This window comes from Mesoplodon bidens, assembly GCF_964165515.1.
Source record: "Mesoplodon bidens genome assembly, chromosome: 3".
Classification (NCBI taxonomy): domain Eukaryota; kingdom Metazoa; phylum Chordata; class Mammalia; order Artiodactyla; family Ziphiidae; genus Mesoplodon; species Mesoplodon bidens.
The window spans coordinates 102722163-102740642 of record NC_138178.1 but is presented as its reverse complement, the minus strand read 5'-3'; the positions used below and the strand labels follow the sequence as shown (position 1 = coordinate 102740642).

At 44.1% G+C, this 18480-nt stretch overlaps 2 protein-coding genes across 4 annotated transcripts; both read right to left on the bottom strand.

Annotated features, from left to right (window-relative positions):
• Positions 1 to 1202: 1202 nt before the first annotated feature.
• RNASE4 (ribonuclease A family member 4) lies at positions 1203 to 11459 on the bottom strand (the record flags this gene model as incomplete). The annotated part of the gene is given in 3 exon segments (XM_081230212.1): positions 1203 to 2341; positions 2345 to 2463; positions 11231 to 11459. Coding segments are annotated over 3 exon segments (687 nt in total). The 3' UTR covers positions 1203 to 2002.
• ANG (angiogenin) lies at positions 6222 to 18266 on the bottom strand. Of its 3 annotated transcripts, XM_081230209.1 has the most exons (3): positions 17033 to 18266; positions 11586 to 11688; positions 6222 to 6822 (listed from the first exon to the last, which is right to left on the bottom strand). In XM_081230209.1, exons 1-3 carry the CDS (start codon positions 17245 to 17247, stop codon positions 6358 to 6360), a joined length of 783 nt encoding a protein of 260 aa, XP_081086335.1. In that variant the 5' UTR covers positions 17248 to 18266; the 3' UTR covers positions 6222 to 6357. The 3 variants fall into 3 exon arrangements, with proteins under 3 accessions (XP_081086335.1, XP_081086336.1, XP_081086337.1); XM_081230210.1 differs by lacking the exon at positions 11586 to 11688 and having other exon boundaries at positions 17033 to 17132; XM_081230211.1 differs by lacking the exons at positions 11586 to 11688; positions 17033 to 18266 and adding an exon at positions 11231 to 11316.
• Positions 18267 to 18480: the final 214 nt, after the last annotated feature.

The window sequence follows — 18480 nt, the reverse complement described above, 5'->3', positions numbered from 1 at the left end:
GAACTTGTCTTCAAAGCATGTTAGTAGCAATGCCATCCTGTTTCTTCTCTTTGAATGGGAAATATGTCATCAGGATTAGATGCGGACATGTTGGTGTTTACAGAAACTCGTCAAGTATTCCTTGAATAACGGGGAATCATGTGCTGATAGTCTAGACGGGGATTGTCTCAAGGGACGCTGTAAATCCAACTACTCTAGTTCTTTGGGTGAAGAGGGGAGGTAAAAAGGCAGGAATTCTGGGCATCTGGGTATGGAGGACTTGAGAGATGACCCTAAGAAAAGATAAGATGGCCATCATGTGCCCATACATCTCGAGCCCTTCCCAGCAACTTAGTGTTATCTACTGAAGACCTAAATCAAGTAGTGACTCAAGGAATGTAGAGGCAGGAGGGAGACACTCCTAGGGCTCATGTGTGAAGTGGCAAGCTAAGAAAGAGATCCATTTTATGTCTGCTAATAACTCTTTTTCTGGGAAAAATCCCCAGTTTAAATTCTTCTAGTAACCTAAGTGAGGGGCAGTATTTTCTCTTGAGTTAACAGGGTCTCCACTGCCATTAGCTCAAAATAATCCACATGCCAAAGTAGCACATCTTGGGGAGGCCTCTTCTGAACCCCTAAGTTTTTTAACAGGTGGCAATACAGTACTGTATACTTAAAATGTGCTAACAGGGTAAATCCTATGGATTCTGATCATACACACACACGTAAGGGTAACCATGTGAAATGACAGATATGTTTGTTAGCTTGATTATAGTGATTATCTCAGAATGTGTATGTATACCAAATGAAGTTGTACATCTTAAATATAAATAATATATGTCTGCCATAATTCAAATGCTTTCAGTTCAGCCCTTTCTCACACACACACACACACACACACACACACACACATACACACACACACACTTTCCTTCTTTAGCAGTTAATGTCTTTATACATCTCTGTCCACCAATTTGCTCCTAAATATTTAAAGGGAGAAGGAAGGGGTATGAGAATTGTCTTGAGAGGAATCATTCTCTCTGGAGCAAATGAGACAAAGTTTTTTGTGTCATGGTCATTGATCTGATGAGCTTTAGTCTTGAGCCAGAGTTTATGAGGATATTAAAGTGTGCACACGTTTATAAACTAGAGAAGAATTAAAAGAGGATAGGAGGGAAAAAAAAATCTCACACACAAGACCATAGTCTTCTCAAATACCTGGAGTTGAAGGTATCTTATTTCCTTTATTATAAGGAAGACTTGAAAAATCTTTCAGTCAGGAAGAGTCTTAATGATCTAGTACATTTTAATACTCTGACTTACTAGGGCGACTCAAAAGTTTGGGAAGAGGAAAAGAAAATCCCTTGTATCATTTCTTGATCTTATTAGATCCAAACACAGCAAGGTTGCCACATTATACAGATAGATCTCTCATGTTGCCAGTGTCTATTTCCAATTTTTTAATGCTTCCCCCAACAGCTGACATTTGGGAATAACAGAAACCAGATATTTTCAAAACATTCCTTGTGATGAAGTGGAAAAAGCCCTGGATTAGTAACCGTGTAAACTAGACTTTTGTCTCAGCTTTCCTACTAACATTTTGGTCTTAGCAAATCTCTTAACTTTGGGCTTTTGTATATTGAAACACTAGCAGCAGCATCCCAAGGGTGCTACGGTATTAGAATGAGATAACTTAGATGAAAGCACCTTGAAATTCTTGAAGTGCTAAGTAATGACTAAATAAATTCCAGAGGATAAGATTAGAGAGAGAAAAGCTGACCAATATTATAGAAGGAAGCTTATTACAGAAAAGCTCAGATTCATTATAAGTTTATGTCTCATCTTTCTCTTTCATGCAATGTATTTAACAGAATTGGTTATATAATGAACAAAAAAAAAAAAAAGGAAGGAAAGAAATAAGCAGTGGAGACGGAGCCTGGGACAGCTCAAATGCATTACTCATTGTTATTTAAGGAGTAAGTTAAAGATCAGCAGCTGGGCCATAACTCCTGCTGGGTGGCATCTATTTATCAAAGTGCACAGGCACCTCTGGGTTACCTTCACAGGCAATGACAACACGTCTGGTTCTGGCCTTGGCCCGGTATCTGCAATTGGGAGCCCTGGAACTTCCTGTCTCCCTGCAGTCTGTGACCTTCACTACACCCTCACGGCAGTTCATCTGGCCATTCTTGCACTGAATATTGGCGGTTCTGCAGATACTATGAATGCTCCGAAGGTCTTCATGAATGAAAGTGTTGAAACGCTTGCACTGATGTGAAGTCATCTTCCGTCTCTGCGTCACCAAGTTGCAGTAGCCATCATTGCCCCCTGTGACATCAGGGTCCACATGTTGCCTCAGGAATCATTGGTACATGCGATCCTGGCCATAGGAGGGCTGTACCAGCCCCAGCCCCAGCAGGGTCAGCAGCAAGAACAGAAGTAATGCATGGGTCCTCTGGAGAGCCATCACTACCTTGGAGATGCCTAGAGAGAAACCAAGGGTCAGGCAAAATCATCCCTGATTCAACAGGAAGTGAGCAACCCAAAGCAGGAAGGACAATTTTTGGAGCGTCAGACAGGTCCATTTTCTACACATGCAGTCCAAGGGTTAGCCCCAGCTGAACTCCTAGTTTGATATGTATGGTTACTACTGTCATTTGTTTCAAAGAGGCTGCTTCATGATGGTGGATCACACCATGCGAGTGATTAAACGGCTGACGAGGGACCTGCACTTGATTCCACCTACAGCCTATCCTTAACGATAATGATTAGGATCAAACATAACTATCATTCTTTTAAATGCCAGCTTCTAAGTTCACAACCACCTTTTGCCTGTGCACAGAAAGATACGAAGCTCTATGTCATATTCCTGTGTCTGATGCCGCAGATATGTGATATGGAGTTGGGAAGTGAGGGAAGTGAAGGAGTTGTGGGAAGCAGGATGGCAGGAAGAAACGATGTTTGATTTACCCCTCAACCCCAGGACCACTGGATACAACTTCTGAAGATACACTTGGCACTTGGGTAAGAGCTTCATCACAGCAATGTACTTTGGGTTGCTTTTCCCAAGTCCAATTTTGCACAGTTCTGTCTACTTTCTCTCATCCTGCTTCTTTGTGACCAACAACATGGTTTAGCAAGATGACTAGCTACAGAGTAGATTCAACTATTCATACAAGAGCAAACCCATGACCTCAGCCACAGTAACCAAGTGATTTAACGAGACATGGAAAAACATTATGAACAGAAGTCCAATGTAGACATCAATGGGCACATCTCAAGGTTCTACCTACAACAGAAAATAAAATGATCCCCAAATCCTCCCAACACATACTTTTGTTTAGAGTTTGCCTCAAAGGCTTTCTCGACCGCACACAGCAAATCTCAGTAAGAACTTCTTTTGATACTGTGATCCCAAAGACCTAGTTCTGCCACCCTAACTGTGTGACCTTGGGGAAATTGCTTAACCTCTCTCAGTATATTTCCTCACAAGTAGAATAAGCATAATAGCAATACCTACTTCTTAGGAATGTTGTGAAGAATAAATGATAAGATCAATGTAAAGTGCTTATCACAATGCCTAGCCTATGGTTAAGTGTTCAGTAAATGTCAGCAATGGCCATTTTTACAATTTCCATTTTTCTTGGTTTCCTTTCTTCCCTCAATCTGATATAATAACAACTAAACTGAATGGCACATATTATTGACACCCTCTCTCTTATTTTGTAGAGAACCTGTATTCCCAAGAGATTAGAAGGCTGTTTTTAAGCCAAAATATCTCAGCTACTAGAATTTATGCTATGTCCCTAGACAAATGTTTCCTCTCCAAAGTGCATGGAGTTTTCTTTCTTTCATGTCACCATTCTTCAAAGGACTTGACATTTGGGGGTTCTTCTTCTCTTTTCCTTGCAAAGCCAACAAAACATAGTGGATTAGGATTTCAATTCTTCAAATGATTGGCCTGAGATAAAATGATTTGCCTGTGACTCAATATTTCATTCTAAACAAACTTTCGTTGTGAGAGAACAAAAGATCAAGAGCAAAAACTACTAGCGTTGGCTACTCAGCTGCTAGCTCCAACAGCAGGTCAGGAAGAACCCTATCCCACTGCCACATGATTTCCTGGGAAAGTGTCATTTGTCCTAACACCAGGGCAGGGTACGCAATAATAATGCTCTAAGTAGATGTTTGGAGATGTGAGTTTTCACAACTATGATGTGATCAATGTAATAATGGTCCATGCCTTTGACTTTCCCCATCAAGACCGTGATGGGCAAGAGTCTGTTTGGAAGCCTCTTTGCCTAATATTAGGGAGATAGTCCTGGTTGGAGAACCAGAAAAAAAATCCAAATAGTCTACCACACTCTGGAAATTTCTCGCTTCCTAAGGGTTTTTTGATTTTACAGTAAGATAAATTTTCTTTCTTTCTTTCTTTTTTTAACACTATACATTTCCAGAACTTTTTTTTTTCCGTGTTGAGTCTTCATTGCTGCGCGCAGGCTTTCTCTAGTTACAGTAAGTGGGGGGCTACTCTTCATTGCAGTGTGTGGGCTTCTCATTGCGGTGGCTTCTCTTGTTACGGAGCACGGGCTCTAGGTGCACAGGCTTCAGTAGTTGCAGCACGCAGGCTCAGTAGTTGCACCTCGTGGGCTCTAGAGCTCAGGCTCAGTAGTTGTGGCACACGGGCTTCGTTGTTCTGAGGAATGCGGGATCTTCCCAGACCAGAGATTGAATCCGTGTTCCCTGAATTGGCAGGTGCAGTCTTAACCACTGCACCACCAGGGAAGTCCCAAGACAAATTTTCTAATAAAGGAGGTTTGGAAAACCCTTCTCCCTACTTCAGAAAGAAATGACAATGTTTTCAATTTTGAAATAGATGAATTCAAGGCAGATATATTCATGTGTTGAGTGTATACCCATAACCTTTCATCCTTTCCTCCATAAATTGAGTAATTTTTCATCCTTTTCTCCATAAATTGAGTACTTTCAGTGAGGGTGGGCTCTCTGTGGCACCAGGACACTGACCTATAACCCAGGTATTGAGGAACCAGGGCTTTTGGTCCATATCAGGGCATGTAGGCAGCAGGGGAGGCCACACCATGGGGGATACTGTGACCACTATAGTCATTCATAAGATGGTAAAACTAGTGATGCATAACTAATTTATTAACTACTTTCTAAATAAAATATCCAGGCATCTGTTGATGAGATTAGGTAACAGGAAGTTAACCACTGAACCTGTGGATTAATTAGCATATTTTACAGAGACTGTTAACCTAAGTTTGTATTTACTTGAAAACATATCAAGTTGAAGAAGAATAAAGGATAAGCTTGGAATCTTTCTATGACCTCCCCAAGACCTCAGAGTTGCCAGACGTCAGTTGATAAAGTAAAAGATTAAAGAGAAAATAATGTAGTAATCAATTTTTTGATCTTTATATAAAATAATCATGAGAATATCCTGGCAGTGTTCCATTCAAAGCAATATCAAATTACTTCCTGCTTAAGGTAAGAGTGGCTACCCTGAATGGATTTTGGTATTCATGCAGGATTACAAATGTATGTGTGTGTGTGTGTGTGTGTGTGTGTGTGTGTGTGTGTGAACGAGAGAGAGAGAGAGAGAGAGAGAGAGAGAGAGAGAGAGAGAGAGAGAGAGAGAGAGAGAGTATAATTAATCTGTTGGTATTTAGTTCTAAACTCTTCTTCCTAAGGCTTAACATTTGTAAAAGTAATACTGGCTTATTAAAGGTGACAGCAAAACAATTTGCTTCTCCTAAAAATTCTGCTTAGTGGCTTTGAGCCCTGGAATTTTCCCAGCAATCTCTGTAAGATGAATTTAACATCCTTACCTTCACAGAAAGGTAAAGTCCACCACCTTAATGCCTGATAAGGAACTGACTGATAAGGGAAAAGGCATTTCTATCCCATCCAACCCTCTCAGGGGACAGCTGAATAGAGAAAATGGGGAAAGATCAATAGACCAAGAATCTGTGAGAAGACTTCGATTCTTACTGCTTTCAGAGACATTTTTTTTTTTTTTTTTTTTTGTAGTACGCGGGCCTCTCACTGTTGTGGCCTCTCCCGTTGCGGAGCACAGGCTCCAGGCGCGCAGGCTCAGCGGCCATGGCTCCCGGGCCCAGCCGCTCCGCAGCATGTGGGATCCTCCCAGACCGGGGCACGAACCCGTATCCCCTGCATCGGCAGGCGGATTCTTAACCACTGCGCCACCAAGGAAGCCCCAGAGACATTTTTATTTATTAAGCATATTGTAAAACAGAAAACAAAAGATCAGCAGCTCATTTTCTGGATTCCTAGCAATGAATGTTGCTACAGTATAAGGGGGAAATGCAAGGAAAGAAGAGCAGAGCCAGCTCTAGGCTACTGCCTTGGAGGGATAAAGGACTCATCAAAGTGGGTGGGCCAGCCATTTTCACAGCCAATAACAATGACTCTGTACCCTCTTGTGGCTCTGTACTTGCATGGAGGCCGGGAGGACCCTCCTTTATGCTTGCAAGTGGTGACTGCAAAGGGAGACTTGCTTATTCTGAGATTGCCTCTGTAAGGTTTTCCATTCTTATCTTCACAGATGGCCTTGATGTCATTCTTGTTGCCATGAATAAAGGTGTTGACGCCTTTGCAGGGATTGGTCAGGTTTCGGCTCTGCATTATGCTTTCACAGTATCTGTCATCCCGGCCCTTTGGTTTGGGATCATAGTGCTGGGACAGGAAGTGTCTGTATCTGTGGTCATCCTGAGCCAAGGTCAGTGGGGTCAGACCCAGATCCAGCATGAAGATGAAAAACAGGAGGCTCAGGACCATCATCATCTCTTTCAACAAAGGCTCCTGCCAAGAGCAAAAGGAGATGCAGTAGGGGCACAGAATAGCATTGCCAAATTAGGTTAAAAGGACAGGGACCTTTCCCTCTGACAGGGCATCATAAATCAGGTATCCTCCGTCACCTAAGCATATCTTTTTCTTTTCCTTTCCTCATTAGTCTCATATGTCTTGTCAATCAATTCCTTTGGAAAGTCTATTTAAAAGTTTCCTGGACCCACCTTCTAGCCCCAACCTCTCTTTCCTATCCCTGAAAATTTACGTTTCTATCAGTTGTAGCATTACAAAATCCATTCACACTCCTTAATTCATATAAACTAATTTAATAACAAACACTACATAAGCCCCTACTGGGTACCAGTCACTGTGCTAGGTCCTGGAACACAAAGACCATTAAGACACACCAAGTCTTGGACTCCCCAGGTGGCACAGTGGTTAAGAATCCACCTGCCAACACAGGGAACACGGGTTAGATCCCATATGCCACGGAGCAACTAAGCCCGTGGGCCACAACTACTGAGCCTGTGCTCTAGAGCCTGTGAGCCACAACTACTGAGCCCATGTGCCACAACTACTGAAGCCCACGTGCCTACAGCCTGTGCTCCACAACAAGAGAAGCCACCGCCATGAGAAGCCCGTGTACCACAACGAAGAGTAGCCTCCACTCGCCACAGCTATAGAAAAGCCTGTGCGCAGCAACAAAGACCCAACACAGCCCAAAATAAATAAATAAATAAATAAATAAATTTATTTTAAAAATAATAAATGGTATAGTGTCATGGATATTAAATTAATACTTTTTATATTGTGCTTTTCTTGTGTGTAAGTCAATAAACATATTTTCATATTAAATACTTTTGTAGTGCTTCCCTGGTGGCGCAGTGGTTGAGAGTCCGCCTGCCGATGCAGAGGACACGGGTTCGTGCCTCAGTCCGGGAAGATCCCACATGCCGCGGAGCGGCTGGGCCCGTGAGCCATGGCCGCTGAGCCTGCGCGCCTGGAGCCTGTGCTCCGCAATGGCAGAGGCCACAACAGTGAAAGGCCCGTGTACTGCAAAAAAAATAATAATAATAAAAAAAAATAAAAATTTTTGTAGCCCTTAAAGAGGCCACAGGTTGTAGCACTGAGCCTGTAGTGATGCTAACCAGCCCTGGGAGTACAACTGTGACTCCAGAAAGACAAGAGGATTCAGGGTTCTGCTGGTTAAACGTGAAGGCATGTGACAGGGTGAGCGAAATGACCTCTCTTTCTTCCTTTTTTTTTTTTTTTTAGTGAAGCAAGTAAAGTGTTTATTAGGAGGAAAAAGAGTACAGTACATGTGGATAGACACACAGAAGGGCTCAGAGAGAGAGAGAGTCATGCCCTCGTGGTAGTTTGAATCACTTTTATGGGGCATTTCACTACCTTGTCTGTTTTATCATAACTGTAGGCAAATTTGGAATACTGCCAAATAATTACCAAATTATACACTAAGAAATTCTTTGGTCATTCCTCAATTCTGAAATAAAGAAATAGTCACTGAAAAGGTTTCCATTAAGCACATAAGAGTATGATCTGTAATAGTAGCAGCAAAAGTGTGTTCTTGGGAGGTTAGCAAGAAAGTGGTACATGATTGGAAGAGTCACACCTAGAAGAATAATAAGTAGTCCTACATGCCCGCTGCTCCGACACAGCTGCTGGGCTGCCATGCTCCCCATGCGCCAAGCTCTTTACATTTACACTGTGCTTTTCAGTCTCCTGGGTGTGTTTTCTCTTTCTAGTTTTTTGGAAGACAAAGTTTTCTTGAATTGTAATCAGTTAAGTCTCTTGCTCTGCAATGGACAAATATTGCCTTCTAATGTCACAGGCAATTGTAGAATGGCAGGCTGTCAAGGTTGGAAGGGTCCTTAAAGGTCACACAGGGAACAGAGGCCAGAATCCCAGAGTCCAAAAATCTGAAAGTAGAACCTGAGCTGGTAGTACCCAAAAGAGTCATTAGGTGGCAGTGGTGGATAGGAATGCTGTCTCCCACGCTGTAGAGAAAACAGTGGGTCCTTGTAGGAGGTGCCGGTATTGTACAGGGGATACTGCTGTTCACCCAAGGGGGTGTGAGCTGGCAGGCCTGTCTACAGTTTCTGTCCAAACACTCTATGCTTTAGATATTAAGCCCAAGGACAGCTCACCAGTGTCAAAGCAAAAGTCACAAAGCTCAGGATATGCCAACAAGGATATCACAAAATAAAGATGTACCTCGTCAGGTTTCATGGGTGCCATTTGCAAACCATTATTCATGGGATCTTGAGCGAAGAATTACCTGTTAACTTCTCAGTGTTTCCTACTGGTGCATAATCTACAGGAGGGCAGGGCTCATATTATGCACCTTGTATCATACTACCTGCCTCACAGTAGACTCTCAATAATAATTTTTTTAAACGAATGACTTCATTTTCTTCTCCAGGCCTAAATTTGTTCATCTATAAAATGAGAGTTGCTAGCTCTAAAAGTTTGAAATTCCCTGGTTTCCTTTAAGCATAAGAGAGCCTTTCTACTTTCACTAGCAAAAGTCCAGTGACCATGGAATTGTAAAGATAAGTTTGTACAAGTTTAGTTGGTGGCACAAGGCACCAGCTGGAAGAAAGAGATGATAGGATGGTCTGCAGCCCAATCTCACTGGTATGCATCATCCCTGAAGGCTCAGTGTGTAAGTCCAGCCCATACCACTTCTAGTTAAGGCACTGGACTGACCCTACCTCAGGGCTTGTCACCCTAAAAAGCCACTTGTTTGTTGGGAGGTTGAAGGTCCTCGTGTCCGAATCTGCGGAGGTAAAGGAATATCTTTGTTTCTGACTTACAAAATTTGCACATTCATTCTACAACAACTCAGCTAAAGTTTGCTCAGGCTTATTGTAATCTTGACTCCCTGAGACATCCAGAAACCATATCCCAGCAAATACACACCACTGGTGATAGTGGCCACCACTATCTAACATCCGCTCCCCCCACTCATACCTTCCACGAGCATATATGCAATTCTCAATTTCCCAGAAAGAGAGGTAAAAGGGAATTGGAAGAAAACAAATAAGAGATTATTTGTGGTACAGAAGTGAATCTGCCTAGGCCAACGGTGCGGAGCCTCACATTTGGTCAAGGGTGGTCAGACTCATTTACACATATCCTTCCAGACCCAAGCACATAAGTGTCAGTGGAATTTGTTCCAAATGTTCTTTAGACTAACTTTATCCTCTGTCTCAAACCAATCCCTTGGTCTTTATAAAAATTAACATTCTCTTCCTCTCCCCACAGGCAATATTTTGTATTCAAGGGATCCACCAAACTTTATGCACCAGGGAATTACCTTGACCTTTAATGATGAGTAACTATGGTCAGTGTACCTTCTTTTGATCTTGGGATGTGTCCCACTTTGCTTTCAAAGAGCACCCAAAACTTTCTTTTTTTTGGCTGCACTGCACGGCCTGTGGGATCTTAGTTCCCTGACCAGGGACTGAATCCACGCCCTCCGCAGTGAAAGCGCAGAGTCCTAACCACTGGACCACTAGGGAATTCCCCCAAAACTTTCTTAAGGAAAGAAATTATCAGGGAACGTTATAAGAAAACAGAGCTGGGACTTCACTGGTGGTCCAGTGGCTGACTCTGCGCTCCCAGAGCAGGGGACCTAGGTTCCATCCCTGGTCAGGGAACTAGATTAGATCCCACATGCCAACTAAGTTTGAAGGCCGCAACTGAAAGATCCTACATGCTGCAACGAAGATCGAAGATCTCATGTGCCGTAACTAAGACCCGGCGCAGTCAAATAAATAAATATCGGAAAAGAAAACAGAGCTCAAAATATACTTTTTGTTTTCTTTTCTTGTTAAGCCACATACAATGCCTATATGGCGGAGGGGGCGGTGAGGGGGGTTCCGGATGCCCTTCAGCAAACAGCTTTCCCAAATCTTTGGGGATTTTATCACAATTTAGGAGTCTCTCCTAAACCTCCAGTTGCTCCTAATCACACTAATTTCCCTTTATCTACATATAGGACAGTGGTCCCCAGCCTTTTTGGCACCAGGAACCGGTTTTGAGGACGACAATTTTTCCACGGATGGGGGTGGGGCAATGGTTCAGGCGGTAAGGCGAGCGATGGGGAGCGGCAGATGGAGCTTTGCGCGGCCGCCGCTCACCTGCTGCTCTGCGGCCCAGTTCCTAACAGGCCTCGGACCGCTACCCGTCCACAGCCCAGGGATTGGGGACCCCTGATATAGGATATCCCCCAAAGAAATCTGTTTTCATTTTAAACTTTGGAATCTAATTCATTTTCTTGTTAATTCATGAGCTTGGGCCCAGAGACTTTAAAAGGGGGAAATAGTTTCACTGAAATGGATGGACAGCTAAAAATAGTATATAAACAAACAAGTAAATAAATAAAACAACGGATTACCTAGATGGAAGAATCTTACAAAAACCTGGAAGTTTCCCTCCAACTGAAGAGAGGTTCCAGCTGTTTGTTCCTGGAGATGGGTTCCAGCTGTGCGAACCTGGAGGCCCCTCTTGGTTCTCATTATATAGTGATCAGATGAACAGGGTAGGGAGACTAGATCTAAAAATCCCCAATTCTGCAGAGACAGGCAAACCAAGGACACTGCTCTTGGACAAACAATGAGAGTCATTCACCTCTTCCCTGGGCATGACCGGCCCAACTATTAATCCACCTGAATAGATTTGTTCCAGAGGCAAAGTTTGATAAACATGGCCTCTTGTCCCAAAGTTGCTTTTCCTGACATCGTGGTTCTTACTTTTGCCCAGGACAGGACCGAGGTTTCATTGTTTCCATGCAATGATCTGGATCCAGAAGATGTCGTTTCTTGGGCCAGCTCTAAGAACTGCCTCAGAAGAAGCCTGCAGAGTGAGATGGGGTCTCTCAGCAGGATGCTGCTCCACTGTGCTTTCTGTTTACCCACATAATTTGGTTTCATGAAAGGGTGCTAAGTAGGTTTCACAGAACCAGGAAAGCACTTCCAGAGAAGGTTATGTGACAGCTGTTAGCACCCTGCCTTTGACCTCAACCTCCCAGCTACTAACCCTTACTAACCCTCGGAAATATCCTTATCATATGTCCTGGGCTTCTCTTTCCTTTCTTCTTTACCTGTCCACAAATGACTAACTGTGAGCACTCAATCTTCTGTTCCTTGTAACACAGTTGTAAAATTGATTATCTCCACCATCAATGCAACACTGACATTGCATCCACTCACGAAGTGCATTCGTTGCCTGCATAGAAAGTGGACTGAAGGTCATCAGGATCACTTATAGATCCTATGGTTTCAAATATCAGGTAGCAGCAGGAGGCCAACTATTTCACAAACCCTCAGCACCCACCTTCACTGATGTCGGATCTAGGACACTGTTATCTTCTTAAAAATCCTCAACCTTCTATTGTCATCCACCCACCTCCAAGTTTTCAGTCTCCCTGTATTTTAGGTGTCAACTGAAGACAGGCTGCCTACCAGTAAAACAAATGCACTTGAAATCATCATAATAATTATAATAATCAGTGTTACCTTTCACTCTATGAAGCGCTCATATACATGACTACATTTAACCATCACCAAGACTGTGTGAGGTGGGTATTATGTAAGCCAGTTTTTCTTATGAGGAAACTCTGAAGTCAAACAGCAGGGGCCCTTGACTGAAACAACCCTTCTTTTTCTTTTGCTAATAACTTTCTTGCCTCATACAGCTTCTGACTATAAAAGCCTTCCATTGAAGAGCTCCTCGGAGCACCTCTTTATCTACTAGATGAGATGCTGTCCCATTCGTGAGTCGTTCAACAAAGTCCATGAGGTCTTCAAATTTACTCGGTTGAATCTTGGTTTTTAACAGAGCAAAGAGCAGTAGCGGGATGTGGGGCTCTACTGGCTCTAACAACGTGCCCAAACACTCACTTTCCTTTTATGGGCAAACACACTGTTTGAGAGGGGCACCTACTGTAAATTAATCACACATCACTTTTTAAACACAAACTGAAGAATTGAGTTTTAAAAAGTTATCAGCCGTTACAAACCACACAGCTGGGTTTTGCTTTGTGATTCAATCTGAAGATCTTTTTCTTTTAGTAATGAGTTCAGATTTATTAATACAAATAATATGATTTTTAAAAAAGTTATCAGGACTCCCCTGGCAGTCCAGTGGTTAAGACTCCTCTTTCCAATGCAGGGGGCGAGGGTTCTATCCCTGGTTGGGGAAATAAGATCTTACATGATGCTTCATGCGGCCAAAAAAAAAAGAGTTATCAAACCAGTCACTTGTTGCGGAGAAGGCTGCCATACCCATTGCTGACACCCTGATTGCCTCAGCAGTCCTGGACCAGGAAGCAGCAGGCAACTCCCACAGTCTGTGGGGATCAAGATTACTTGATCAACATAACCCCACCCGCATCTGATAAATCGCCTAAAAGTGGAGATTAGATACTCCACTCCAAAATCGAGCACATACAGTCCTATGGCCTGAAACACCAGTGCAAGCACCAACTCACACAAACAGATCAGCCTCTGATTGTAGAGTTATGCAGTAGTGCTGGCGGGCAGCCTTCAGCCTCTGAACACAGCCGAGTCCTTTCTCTTCCTCTAGGATTTCACTCGACAACCTTTGGAGATTTCACAACCTGTCCATAGAGCTGACAATGCCAAAAGCCAGCTGGTGAATGGTGAATGATTGCATTCATTCTAATTGTTTTTCTTTTCACCTTGGCACAATGAGGTTATGATGAAACAGAATATAAGATTTTGGAAAAAATTAAAAAAGAAAGTTTTACTATTTCATTAAAATGCATCTAAGTGCTTACTCAAAATACTTATAATGAGGAACTACAGTTAAACCCTCCACATCCACAGGTTCCCCATCCTCGGATTCAACCAACTATGGATCGAAGATATTTGAAAAAAAATTCTAGAAACTTCCAAAAAGCAAAAAAAAAATTTTTTTTTCGATACACGGGCCTCTCACTGTTGTGGCCTCTCCCATTGCGGAGCATAGGCTCCGGACGCGCAGGCTCAGCGGCCATGGCTCACCAGCCCAGCCGCTTGGCGGCATGAGGGATCTTGCGGACCGGGGTACGAACCCGTGTCCCCTGCATCAGCAAGCGGGCTCTCAACCACTGCGCCACCAGGGAAGCCCCAAAAAGCAAAATTTTTAAGTTGCTGTGCCCCAGCAACTAGTTGCATAGCATTTACATTGTATTAGGCATTATAAGTAATCTAAAGATGATTTAAAGTATAGGGAGGATGTGCACAGATTATATACAAATACTATGCCGTTTTATATAAGGGACTTGAGCATCGGATTTTGGTACCCTTGGCGAGTCCTGGAACTAATCCCCCTTGGATACTGAGGGGCTACCTATAATCTATGATTAATGAATGTTATATCTTTTTGTCAGTAACTTTAATAGATGTGAAGCAATTGCCAATTGAAAAAAATGCACATATGTTCTGACAGCTTGAACTTAAAGCCATTCCCCATTTCCTGAAATGTTTTTCTCTCTCTCCTTCAAGCCAATAGCTTTCCTGCACATGGACACAGGAAGCATGGGTTCTCCTTCTAAGGCCTTAGTGCTGGTGTACTTTTCCCTTTATGCAGAGTACATATGTTTAATTTTGTCCTTTAGGCTAATTATAAAGTAGCTGATGGCAGGAAGGGATTAATCTCTAAATTCCTTCATAACTCAAAATTTTTTAGGTCTATAAGCATGAAACTTATTTAGTAACAGAAGTAATGGTTAAAAGAGGATGAAGTGGGACTTCCCTGGTGGCGCGGTGGTTGAGAGTCTGCCTGCCGATGCAGGGGACACGGGTTCGTGCCCCGGCGGGGGAGGGTCCCACATGCCGCGAAGCGGCTGGGCCCGGGAGCCATGGCCGCTGAGCCTGCGTGTCCAGAGCCTGTGCTCCACAATGGGAGACACCACAACAGTGAGAGGCCCGCGTACTGCAAAAAAAAAAAAAAAAGAGGATGAAGCTCACATGGAAATAAGGGTCACACCTCTACCTCCAGGAAGTAGGGGACACTATTGATTGAGGGAGGATGGGGACAAAGTCCAGCTGACCCACCTATATTTCCAAACAAAGACAAACATTAAACATTCCATTTTCAACAAACTCTTGTTCTGTGCCCATTCGCTCTTTCCCAGGTATTTCAATGTGTTTGGAGAATAGCTGTTTACAGAGATTGTTCTTTGCTCAAATAAAGATTAAATAAAAACTAAAGAGAGGTTTCACTGGCCTGCTGTGGTCCACTTTCTTGGCCATCTACTTTAATTTATGAATCACACTGGCAAATGCTTACAACAGTAACTCGGCAAACCCCTTAGTTTTGACTGCTTATAAGCTCACATCTGCTCTTTCAACAATAGGCAGAGCCATTCTTCTTTTCCTAGAATGATTTTCCCCAGCCTCTCTGCCAAACTATAGTCTTTCTCCATATTACTAGAGTACCTTCTTTCATATAAGAGTCATGTTACCAACATCCTACAGTCGGAATTAGAAGAGGGACCTCAGAGACTATCTATCAACCCCTCATTTTACAGATGAGGAACCAGGAACGAAAAAAGAACATGTATCGCCCAGTGAATACATGCAGTTCCAGGGACTAGAAGCTTCCCACTGCACCACACAGCATTCATAGTCCACACTAGTAATTTCTAGGAAATCAAAGGTAATTTTAAAGGTGAAAATGAAAAGTTGCTGTTTAAGAGAAAACTACTTTGGATATTTCCATATATTCCCAAAATATTTTACTCCCCCATTATCTGTTAAAAAGTTGCTTGAAATAAAGTGTCTTATCCTTCTGCACTAACTAGTTAATAGCTGTGTAGTTCAGTGGCTCTTTGAATATCTCTGGCTGCTTCTGGGAAGTTAGCCGTGTGCTATTCAGATAATTATGTCACTTGGGTCTCTAGTGATTACATTTATGACTTAATTGTGAGGTTCCAATAACACAGGAAAGGTCTTGGCTCTGTTGGGGAAGAGGACATTTTCTTCCACCCTTCCAGGTTCTTCTGGCTGGTCTAAGAATCAAATTGACATGAGACAGATTAACAGGAGAAAATCAAACAGACGTTTAAAATCATGGACACATTAGAGAGACCCAGGAAAACTGAGTAACTCGCCAAAATGGCAGAAGCCCTCTCTTTAAATACCATCCTCCCCTCAAGGCAAAAAAGGATGTTGAGTGTGGGGAGAGTCAGTTATGTTAGGGTACCAGGAAAAGCGCAGTAAACAAAAGTAGGGTAGTGATGCAAACTTAAGTCCTTGCCTTATCCAGCAGGCAAGAATTTGCAGGTATTTGGTCATCCTCTTCCAGGTACAGCGAGGGAGACACTCTTACAAATGGAGATTTCCCTTATAAATGTAAATGTTTCTTATTACAAAAAGTTAACTCCTACTAGGCTTTCAGGATTTTCCCCTTGTCTGCTGTTTCTTAGGAAATAACCAGGTTAAAATAATATGCTACAGAGATATTTTGGGGTGGCAAATTCTGCTCCCCTACAGCTCACTTGAGATTTCCCCAGGCCCCAGAATGCTGCTGAAAACTGTTTTTATCATCCTGCCTAAATAAGCCCTGTGTTGTTACCATTTGATGTGCTGTCACAGAGTAAGAAAGCTGAGGATCCCAAGGTTCCACTAAGAAAGCTTAGAGAAGAGGTTGGTGGCAATGTCACAAAGAACTTCTCAACTCTGGCTGAAGGTGGGTTAAGGGTGAGGAGACAGAGGAGTAAACAGAAAACGAAAACACGAGCTCCCACATGTCAGTTACGGTCGCAAAAACTGGACAAGACCTCTTTCATAAATCTGGCGATCATCCTGGGTACCAAGCAAAAGAATCCTTAGTTTTGAGGAAGTGTAGGCCTCCCCGGATTTCCTTCGGTTCACCAATTCTGGGGTCCCCCTTAGAGCCTACGTTCGAGGCAACAGGCATTTCACGCTGGCATCTCCACTCAGCTGCGGAAAATAATTATCGGAGTAGGAATGGGGAATCTCTGACTCTACAAGAACTGGACTTTTACCTTCCTTCCCATTCCTCAGCTCCTCCAGTCCGGTGCCGCAAACGCCTCCCCACCGAGCCCCACACTGCCTCCGCTAAGAGGCGACTCCCGCGACCTAAACGCCCTTGATGAAACTACTAAAAAGGAGGCGGGGGGGGGGGAGCTGGAGGAAAAGGAGCTGGAGGAGGAGGAGTGTGAACCCACCTTGGCCTCAGAACAAGTCTGCAGAAGCAGGTAGAACGGTGGAAAGAGAAGTGTTTGCTTCTCACCCGCTTCTTCCTCCCTGTGAGGACGATGGGGAGCCGGTAGAAAGGCAAAGAGGAGAGGAGCGTCGGGGTGCGAGCCTTTTTATAGTTGAGGCCCCGCTCGGTTTCTCCGAGAAGGCGCCTTCCTCCAGGACCCGCCTCCGACGCAGGCATCAGAGCAGCCCCCGCCCCAGGCGGAGGGGTGGGTCCCCACCTGGGCTGGGAGCGAGCCTGGAGATCCGAGCCCGACGCTCACGCCCTTCGGGGGCTGCAGACGACGGGACCCTGGCCCCTGCTCCCGGGAGCGAGGCTGCCCCTCCCAGGCGTCCTCTGGAGAGAGTCCAGGAAGCCAGGCAAATTGGCCCCGCTGGCGAGAGTCCAGGAAGCCAGGCAGTTTGGCCCCGCACAGATAAACTTTTTTTGTAGAACAGTTCTCTTTTGTAGAACAGTTCGGAAAGGTGGAAAGTTTGTATAGAACTGGGTTTTTTTCAGCGGTTGGAAGGGGGAAAGAAAAAGCTGCAACCACTCGGGCTCGTCCGGGATTTGAACCCGGGACCTCTCGCACCCAAAGCGAGAATCATACCCCTAGACCAACGAGCCACGCTGACAACTCTTTCTTTAATTTTCCTCTCAATCTTACTTCTCCGTCAGCAACTGGCTGCCAGGCTGCTCCGAAGTTTTATCTTCTGTTCTGACATGTACCTTTCGCTTTGCTTAGCTCTTCCGTCTTCAAGAAGTCTCACGTCTGACTCTAGCCTCGCTAATTCTCCTCGATCCTTGTCCTGGACGCCTCCAGACGCCGGATGGGGTGAGAAGAGGCAGATTTTCAGACGTCAGGCCACCTGTCTGTGCTCCCGCAAGCCCTGCCGGGAGGAGTCTAGCCTTGAGCTCCAGCCTGGAGGGAGCCTGGAAAGAACCGAGCTGGAGCTTGAGGGCCCGAGCTGGGGTCGACTGCAACACTGTAGGGTCCTGAGCCCCAGGACAGACGCACAGGATGTGCATCTGCCGGGCTGCTACTGCTTCGCGCGAGTATAAAATCCTAGGGGCAGGACTGATGGGCATCAACATACGGGGAGCCAGTATTTTGATCTGTTGGAGGTGAACCAGTCTGGGGCGTGTTCGTAAAGTCCAGATCCCTGCAGTTTCCCAGAATGAGAATCAAATGTTCCATCTCTCCACCTCTGCTTAAATTGTTTCCTCAGTCTGGAATTCTCTCTCCCAGTCTCATCCCAATTCACGTCAAATCCTGTTCCTCCTTCCTGCTCCAGCTCAAAATGTTTTTTGTGGAACTATAAAAATCTATAAACAGCTGAATAAATTAAAAGGGCCTCCCCCTGAATGAATGTATGTGTATAGAGTGAATGAAGGTCTCAGGGGTTTGTCCCGCAAATTAAGAGTCCCATATAT

What these genes read in the sequence shown, in the direction of transcription:
- ANG (XM_081230209.1), bottom strand. Translation starts at nt 17,247, where the DNA reads ATGCCTGCGTCGGAGGCGGGTCCTGGAGGAAGGCGCCTTCTCGGAGAA. An exon ending in AGACTTGTTCTGAGGCCAAG is followed by an intron (nt 11,689 to 17,032) that starts GTGGGTTCACAC and finishes CTCACTCTGCAG; the next exon opens with GCTTCTTCTGAGGCAGTTCT. An exon ending in CGGTCCTGTCCTGGGCAAAA is followed by an intron (nt 6,823 to 11,585) that starts GTAAGAACCACG and finishes TGCTCTTGGCAG; the next exon opens with GAGCCTTTGTTGAAAGAGAT.